Genomic DNA, 9,585 nt, shown 5'->3' with positions numbered 1-9,585 from the left:
AATGAAGCTGATGTCCGAAGGAGGCATTTCATGCTGCAGTCTGTACAGAGCTTCCCTTTCTTCAGCACGCTGCAAATGTTACAGTGCAAGAACTTGCTGTCTTTGCTCGGGCACTCTTATTTATACACAATAAAGCCCTTGTGCAGGAGATCAAGGCTGTATTTCATTGATTTGACACGATGGTTAACCTGTGAACTTTGCCCCTGCTAATAGAATAATTTCTATTTGTTGATTCCTCTTTTGGGATCCTCGAGGGTAACAGTCGCTTCAGCCCAGCTCTCATTTGCATGTCTGGTGCCAAATGGTTTTATGGTTCTTACTTCCGCGGGCCAGAGCCGGGAGAAAGTTAATCAAACCCAGTAGCTACAGCTGGATACAGAGTCCCCATACCTCTCTCCCTGGATCCAACCTGTAATTCCCAGGAGCTCCCCTGTGACTCAGCTTTGATTTGAACTTTGCTTGTGAAAGCTTGGAGATGTCCTCAGCTACCAAACAAACCATCCCATGTGAATACATGCACTGGAAGGAGCTCCCAAAGCAGGTGCCTCGTCCAGGCTGGCAGCAATGGCAGAATGAGGGAGCCCCTCTTCCTGATAAATCTCACCCAGTCTGATTGCCAGCCAAGAAAAACACCAAAACTGATGACTGAAAATTGTACATCTGTTGAACACTAAAGGTTTTCCAGCAGAGCTAACCCATCCTAATGCAGACTGCTGGAAAAAAGGCAATCCCACCTCCCCACTTCTACCGCTCTCCTTCCAGCATCTGCTTTTCTCTGAACACACCCTGGAGATGAATGACAAAAACCCCTCCAGAAAACAGGAAAATGAAAATGGAGAGAGGGAGAGGACTGAGACTCTCCAGTCTACAACAGGACAGGGCAGGGGATGTGTTGGGGTCAGGGAGTTGAAGGAAGAATAAAACCCCGTAGCTTCTGGTCACCACTTCTGGAAGTAGAACATGGAGTCCTGGTGCTAAGCAGTGGGTCTCAGTAGGGTATTTCAAAGAGGTTTTTTTCTCAAGCTATAGTTTTTCCTCCCTCCACTGTTTTTCATCAGAATAGGTGAAAGCTATTCATCTATTCCCTATTTAGATCAGTTAAAGACCTTCTAAAAGCTGGTACTTTAAGGATAGATTGTATCTCAGGGGCCACAGGACCAAAAAACTCCAGGTCTTACCATAAAAGTGTGCTCTGAAGTCTTCAAAGGTAAAATCCAATTTCCACATGGGTTTTACAGAATTTGGATAATCTGACTTAAAACTGCAACGGTTCTACTTAAATTCATCACTGCCATAAGAAGAGTGAAGAACCTGGACCAGGGCTGAGAGTAACCATGGTTTTGCTTTTACACGCAAGCATGACCTGCTGTGATTTAACTTCTGAGTGTGACTTCGGGCAAAGCAGCTTGCTCTGGCACATGGCAGAGGGGAAGGAGAAGATGCCTGTCTCCAGAAGAGACCTTGTCTCCAGAACAGACCTTCCCTGAAGTGCCCTGATGGTGAGCAGAGGATTCAGGGCTGCATCAGCCAAGGGGCATCTTTGCCCGCGATGAGCAGAGACGGGCGCTGCAGTTCCCCACAGCAGCTCAAACCTGAGCCAGGTGTGTAGGAAAAAACACAAGCCTCTTAACAGCCAAATCACCCCCAAACCAGCTGACCACTAGGGATGGTGTATTTCCAAGAGGACTGTCCTCTTTGTAGAGTCCAAAACCACACTTCCAAATGAAGCAGGCAGCAATTAGCTAATTACTGGCATTAGGATGGATGGTGTTGGACACGTTCTATATCTCTTCTCCCCCGGTATTGTTCCACTTCCAAATCACCTCCACTAACCCAGCAGCAGAGCCACGACACCCCATTGCCACGGAGGAGGTTGGTAACAAGGCTCCAAGGCCAGCCAGCCTCACCCACAACACCGGTGGCTCCACGCCAGCAGGCAGAGCAAACCCCAGCTCTCAAGCAAGTGTCAAATCTTTTCAGAAAGATGCTCTGAATTATATTCACCAGCAATTTGACTTTTTAATCATTTCAATTACTGTGACTAAAACCCTTCAATCGGAACAAAACCGGGAAAAAATAACCCCCACTCCTCCTGAAACAGCCTGCCTAGCTTAACAGACCATACCAAATCGTGAAGGTTTTTGCTTTTGTGGGCTTCACATATTTCATTTAATGCAGATAATTAACCTCAGTTTCTAATTTCAAATCCCCCACATAAGGAAGGGAAGTGATTGAATACATTCACTGACAGATGGAAAATTAAAATATTACTACAGCTTCTGCATGTGGCTCAAAAGACAGGGCCTTGCAAAAGATCTTTCTTCTTTAATTTGACTGATTAACTGTAATTTGCTTAATGGATTTAAGGATGAGCCTAATAATCCAATGATATTTCCAGGAACTGATTTAGGAGATCAGCACCTTCGTTCAGAGTCTTTTTTTAAACACAGCAATTTTCTGCACTACACATAACGTCCACTTCCAAAACTAGATTTTTCTACTAATTCTAATAAAAGCAAGCCCATGATTTATTTTAAATGCACGGTGACTGAGTGACTGGACTTGCACCGTGCAGACACAGTGCTCTGACTTCTTGGAGCACCTTCTGAAGGCCCAAACCTAGGGACATCCCAGGACTACGGCGTGCTCCAGTGGGCAGGAAAGACTTCTTGCATGGCTTGGGAAGGTGGGGAAGTCAATGGCTTTACCCTAACATGAGGGCAGCGTGTGTTCCCCCAGCACCTCTACACCCTTCTTAGTCCCTTTTCCACCAAGGAAGCCTGGCGTAACAGGATTTCACAGTCTGTCTCAGTAGTTAATAAATCCAGGATCTAACAGACTATTAAAGGAAAACATCCAAGAGGCAGTCATTTTTAAAATGTCCAATAGTAACTAATTATTCAAGGGATTAGTCCATTATAGCAACAACAAAGAAACTCTTAAAACATAAAGCCAAGTTGAAGCTGAATGGCAGATCAGAACCAAGGTGTACCCACCCCGTGGCCCACCTCCTAGGTGCACTTCTCAGCATCTGGGGATTGGTTCAGCTCCAACTCTTTCTGAATCCGAGCAGAACCCAAAACAGCCCGACTTCCAACCCTGTATCTCATGATCTGTGCCAGCACTGTAAGTGCACATCAAATAGGACCATCGCCAACACTGGACCAGATGTACCATAGCTCTGTCTAACCCAGCTGTGAAGCCCTCCAAGGATGGAGATCCCCACCTCCCTGGTGACCCGTTCCTGGGCTGCATCACGCTCCTCATTAAGACTTTTTCCCCCAATGTCCAATCTGAACCTCCCCACCACCAAAAGGAGGGGGGTATAATTCTCCTTCCATTCTTTTAAGAGAAAAGCTTCTGTAATGCAGGTAAAAAAATCCAATCACCACAAAATAAGGTAGCTGTTTGCTGGAGGAGGGGGGAAAATGCTATTCATTTATCAAAAGAGAGTGTTAAAAACTTAACTACCTGTCTTTAAAAAGAAGCCAAAGCACTGATCCATAACCAAACAACAAATACACCACTTCTTCATCTTGATTTGTGTAAAGGCAAAGCTATGGGCACAAAAGGTATTCTCCTTCAAATAAAATCCATTTTAAAACTTGGCAACCGCCAGTATAAATACTTTACACTGTTAATATAAGCATTTCCACACAGGAGTTTCGTCAGCTTAACAATGTATTTAAAAAAGCTGGAGTAACTTCTGTGCAAAAACACCATCAGTCTTTGCCTTGTATATCTTAACAGCCCTGAAGTCACTCAATTACCGCTTAGCACCATTAGCGGCAGACCCCGCCGCCCCGTTGGACTCACTAACTTCTCTCAAGAACAATTCAGCCCCAAAACTTGTCTTCTATAACTTTCTTTTCTTTAAATCTGGAAATAGCCACAGACTCCAAATAGGGTTGTATCGATGAGAAGTGGTGTTATGGGCCCAGCAGTTTTAATTTCAGCTAAGTCAAGCTAAGCAGCCAAAACTGCTCTTTCTGCCTTTACATATAACATCCAGTAGTTGTTTTTTTTTCCAGCAACCAGCCTCTCGTGAAGCTCCAGCAGCCTGGCTCCAAGATGCACGTGCTGCTTCTCCATTTCAAAGCAGCATCAGTAAGACAGTAATGAATGTTCTAAGGACAGACCTGATGCTCCTGCATCAGCCTCTGTGATCTGGCATCCCCAGTTTTCCACCCGTTCGGTACAATTAACACAGGTTCCTTCCCCACGCAGTCCTGAGTCAGAAATTGTGCAATTTAATATTTAATTACGAATGAAGCGGCAAACCTCAAAATTAGGTCTGCCAGCTAAATTTTAGCTTCTTCATGATGCAGGCCCAGCGCTGACCGCTGGACCGTTCACGCTGCCTACGCAACGGAGAGATCCCGCATCTTCCCTGAGCCAGCCTGCATCATTCCCCTCCACGTTACAGCCCCTCATCGCCCCATCTCACACCAGAGGTTGTCACATCCCTCTGAAAGCTCCTCCAGTTGTTTCTCCACTTGCTTTCTCTGCATACCCTGTTACAAAGGAGTGCTGGCTGTGTGTTTTGGAGAAAGCTGCTCTCACACGTGTCCAGGGAGGCTGCCAGTACGTGGGCACAAACATAAGGACTCTCCTGGTGATTCCTACAAGCTCCAGTGGAGAAGAGCGTGAACCATCCTTTTCATCTGAGCCACCAACACTTGTGAAATGCCATGAGCTTCGTCAGCTCAGCACTCTGGAAACTAAAGCTTAGATCATGTAGCCAGCTACCTTTAAAAAAACCACAAACCACATGTATATCAAAGCCCCCGTTGGGAAATTTCTCCATCTGTGCCTATCAGCTCCATCACAATATTCCCTGACACCAAATAACTCAACACCTCACCTACCAACCCATGTCCTCTCACCACCATCCTTCAAGTCTCCTTTTCAACACATTGTGCACTTCATGACATGGGTCAAAACCCAAAACAACAGTCAGAACCAACCTACATCTCCCAGCTTGCTGGTCTTCTAGAAGAGATGACAGCAGAGCTGCTCACAGGTAGCACCCCACGCTCTGCTTGCTTTCCACCACGGGGAGAAGCAAAGGCAACGGCTGTGAGTGCTGCTCCCCAGAGCTTTGGGAGTGGGAGGGAAACCCCTTCTGATGCAAAGCTAAAGAGATGGCAGAAGAAACTCAGCCTGACAAAAGACACAACTGTGACCTTTCACCACCAAACTTCCAGCTTTTTAAGACGTGTACATTTTCCTGGAGTGCTTGAAAACCAGGCTGAGGGCAGTTCTCAGGCACAGGTTTAATTTCTGCTTTTCCAAGGCGAGGAACGCCATCCCAGCCTGTCAGAAGAAGGTTAATGAACAACTCAGCTGCCCTCACAACCACGTTAGTGTCACTTTCGGAAACTGCGAGTTAATGCCCGAGATCTTCGGGGGTTACCCTCTTTGAAGTTCGCTGATCCATAACCAATGTCCAATTAATTTGCAGGAGCCTAACTATAATGACTATTGGCCTTTTCCTACGTATACAAAAACACAGTGGGTAACGGCGATGCTTTTGGCTTCGGGACGTTCTCACTTACACACGCACATTTGTACACCTTCAAAATATCCAATGCTAATAATGGGTTGTCTTCTGCCTTTTGAGGAATTTTTTACATCTGCTCTCCTAAAAGCAGAGCTACCGCATCAAGATTTATGAACTTTCTGCTGCAAAAAAATTTGGAGTCAATTCAAGACGCTCATTTGCTAACAGAGAAATACTCCTATTGCATTTGCTCAGATTCCTCTTTATTTAGGGTTTCCATGGAAGCCAAGGAATAGAAGTTCAATCTTGGGAAGATTAAACAGGCCCTCAGATATAATGCAAAACAGCTTATTTCAACATTCCCTCAAGAACAGAAACAAGAAATTCTTCCACACATATGCAAAAAAAAAAAAAAACCACCAAAAAACAAAAGGTTTGTGGAAATTTTCAAAACAAATTGGGATCCAGCCTTTCAAACACTGCACATAGCTATTGCTTCTCGCTTCAAGCAGCTCTGCTGGCTTCCAGCGCTCTTACTCAGGTGAGAAAGCAAATGAACAAAAAGGTCTGCAGGATAAAAATGCTACAGTTTAAAAACCAGCTTATTCAAGACAGCTATTGCTATACAACATTCGGGAAGTAAGTTAATTCAACCACAAGGTCTTGCACAAAGAGGAACCATCACCTCATAAATTAGTATCTCAGCAGATTTTTTAGAATAAAAAATGCAGAGATTACACAGTTCAGCAGCATCTTCCATTGCAATGCTCTGGGTGCTACTAGAGCTGACAGACCAGCATCTATAAAATCAAATAAATCACTTCTTTTCAGTTATTCCAGGCTGAGAAATGACTCCTGCACTGGTGAGAACAGTAAACGTTTCCGTGGCTCCCGACCCGACAGGTCAACGGAGCGTCAGCAGCCACAATGACAGGCTGTTGGACACTACAAATTAAAAGTAATGCATTTATTCTGACTTCCATCCCCCAGGTAAAGATTTATTTCATGTTGTTCTAATCTGGTATGAAAATGCCTGAGACCAAGGAACTCTATTCCAAAATGCTTCTCATTTCACAGCACGTTTCTTAAACAATTTTACAGTCTGGCACAGATATATTCAGATAATGAGTAAAGTCCACTTTTTTCTGAAGCCAGAGCTGAGAAGTGCAGTGTTGCATGTAGGTCTAGTATGGAAACTAAACACAGCTGAACATTAAAGAAGTTATTTTCAATCTTAAAGCTATTATTGCTTAAATAAAAAGTTACTTAAATGGTAGATTTTTCTAATCCTTTGCTTATGGAGAGTACCTGACCACTCAGTGAAAATGCACTTCAAGAAACAGTCAAGGTTTTTATTAACTCCACGGGAAAGTCCCAGGACTCCGGGATTTTGTTTGTCCGACTCCTGATTAAAACAGCGGGAGTCCACATGAATTCCCTTCCCTCCCGTCCCCAAGAGTTTCACATGCAACATCCCCTCCTCAAAATCTATAAGAGAACAAGAATCAAACTGAAAACATTTCGCCAGCTGAAAGGCACTGAGACCTTGCACGGGGCGGGATGCGTTTCCAGCTGCCAGCCTAAAGGGACGGCCAAGGGAGATTAAACACAGAAATGCTTTTCATACGGCAGGCAGCTTTGAAGAGGACAGTTCAGCTACTTCATTTTGTAATCTTCACAAAGCGTCAGATTTTAGCCTAAGCAGGTCTTAAAACAAGGAGATTTTATTTAAAAAAAAAAAAAAAAAAAAAGAAGAAGAAGTAGGAATGTGTTCTGGCCGGGTTCTGTTGATTCAGCAAGGGTTAGACACACACACGCTTATTGATCCCAGAGAGCTCCCTGCTAAGTTAATTGTCTGGAATTTTAACTGAGCTCTCAGCAAGTTTCAAAATCCATGTTGGCTGGAAGTGGGTGGGGGACCCAGAGAAAAAAAAAAAAACAGGCTGCAAAACTCTGAAACTCCTCCAGTTAAAAAAACTCCAGCAATTACTTTGATGAAGGGAAAAGCTGCAGCAGGGAACAGTTTTAACTGGATTTGGTGATTGTGACTTTGACACCGCTAGAATTCAGTGCTGGGAATCTCGTGTGCAAAGCAGCACCATTTTCAGGGAGCTCTGTGATCCTCGTTTGACCCATGCAAACATGACAGAGGTGAGGGTATCTCCTGTAAGCTTCCTGCAGCCTCTGGTTCTGGCACATCACAACAATTTCCTGGTGTATTTGCAAGAAGTTTTATCACAAGCTGTACTCGCCTGTGTTCCTGTAACTGAACATGGACCTGCTGCTGGCACAGACTACAGCCAACCTGGAACTGCAGCTCACTCACTCCCCGCACCTGGATGAGGATTGCCTCCAGCTCTGCGCTGCCCACCAAGCCCTACCTGCCTCCAGACCACATACAGCAGCAGTTTCTCCAGGTGAGGAACGTGCAGCAGGGATGATTCGGGGCAATCAGAGAAGAACAGCCAAACACACTCCTGAAATAACCTGTGACTACTGTCAAATAAAGCTTTGTATTCCACCAAAGCGCCCGCGCGACACCATCCCGTACCGATGCAGATGGTCTCCCGAGCGTTGCCCACCTCCCAAGTTCCTCCAAGGCTTTCCATCACCCTTGTGCCCGTGCCTGTGTTCCCTGGAGGCACCCGCAGAAGGGACGCTGCCGCGGCGCTCCCCTACCTGAACTCCCTGCCCTCGCTGTAGCGGCGGGCCGAGGCGGCGCGCTGGGTAGCCGTCTCCAGAAGCAGCTTCTGCGTGAGCCTGCTGGAAGGTGCCGAGTCCCTGCTGGCCTCGGGCTCGGCCTCTTGGTCACATTTCCACTCCTCGTCCTCGTTCAGAGTTGGCAGATAACCAGGTAGCCCTTTACCTGTCCCAGACCCCGAGCTCGGATCGCTATAAATTTTTGGACTTTCCCCACCTGTCCTCGTGTATTCCAAATAAATATCCGACTTAAGGAACAAAGGGTAGGTGTTGTCTTCTATCATGCACTGAATCTCCGTTTGGGCCTGGTCAAACATGTCGGGGTCAATCTGCAGTTTCATGACACAGTCTTTGATGAAGCTTTTTGTGGCTGGGGTGGTTTGTCCGTCATTGTTGTCGAGGATGTATTTTTTGTAAATGGCTTTTGCCAGCTTGAGTCTTTTTTCCTCGTTAGCCGCGCACGGCTCCAGTTTCCTGAAGCCGCTGCAGGCAAACCAGAAGTCCAGCAGATCCGCACAGTCCTCTTGTTTCAGGAAAGTCCTGAAGAGGTTGATACCGTCTTGATCATCCAGCAAGGAGTGCAGCGACTCGGCCCACTTCAGGTAGGGTGGAGTTGGCGAAGCACTCCCCTCGGGCTCGTACCCCAAATCCAAATCGGAGCGCCTCGGTGTTGCTGTGGATGTCTCATTTCTAACCACATCGCTTTTACCGGAGTAGAAACTGTGGCTAACTGGCCTCGGATCTGTGGACACAAGTTCTCCCTCCTCACCAGGAACTGGTGGCCTCGGAGCATCTTCGGTGAAGCTTCCTCCGAGGTCCAAGGGGAAGCCTTTCCCCTGGATATTCATTTTTCTGGTGCTTGCTTGGGCAGGAACAGTGGGGGACGAGCTGAAATCTCCAATCACCAATATTTGTAGCTCCAAGGTGAACAAGTCTGTTCAGCTGAAACAGATGAGAAACAAATAAGTGAGTATGACTGTACACATACACTCTAAGATTACAAACCACTACTTTTGCTCTGCATCATTACTGTATTAATGCCTCTTTTTCAGCAGAATCAATGGCAAAGCTCTCAACGACTTCAGAAAGTGCAGAACCGGGCTCAAACCATGTCCACCCTAAAAATGACACCCTAAGAATATCCCAACACTTTACATCCAGCACTCAGCATCACTGATACTGTGATGTTGCCACGCAAAAACAACGGCCAATTTCACAACACTGGTGGTTTTACAGGACCCTGGGATCTGTCAGTCCCCACATCCAAGAGATCTACACTCAGATACCACGTGGTGCCACAGGACACGTGCCATCTTCTGCGCTGCCACCAACTCCTCTGGACAGCACACATACCAGGTCACACTAAGGCAGCATGTTTTTAT

The 9,585-nt window shown here is 46.0% G+C and overlaps 1 protein-coding gene across 2 annotated transcripts in view; it reads right to left on the bottom strand.

The window, feature by feature from the left end:
• The window catches only part of AXIN1 (axin 1), a 72,668-nt gene extending 63,423 nt beyond the window's left edge, over positions 1 to 9,245 (bottom strand). The window contains exon 1 of one of the 2 annotated variants that reach the window (XM_029083691.1): positions 8,183 to 9,245. In XM_029083691.1, coding sequence (XP_028939524.1) covers positions 8,183 to 9,051 — 869 coding nt within the window. In that variant the 5' untranslated portion in view covers positions 9,052 to 9,245. The remainder of the gene's footprint in view (positions 1 to 8,182) is intronic. The other variant, XM_010162786.2, reaches the window with a different exon arrangement.
• Between the last annotated feature and the right edge of the window lie 340 nt (positions 9,246 to 9,585).

This window comes from Antrostomus carolinensis, unplaced genomic scaffold (genome assembly GCF_000700745.2).
Source record: "Antrostomus carolinensis isolate BGI_N321 unplaced genomic scaffold, ASM70074v2 scaffold25112, whole genome shotgun sequence".
NCBI classification, from domain to species: Eukaryota; Metazoa; Chordata; class Aves; order Caprimulgiformes; family Caprimulgidae; genus Antrostomus; species Antrostomus carolinensis.
The sequence above is the reverse complement of the archived record's forward strand: the minus strand, read 5'-3'. Positions and strand labels throughout refer to the sequence as shown.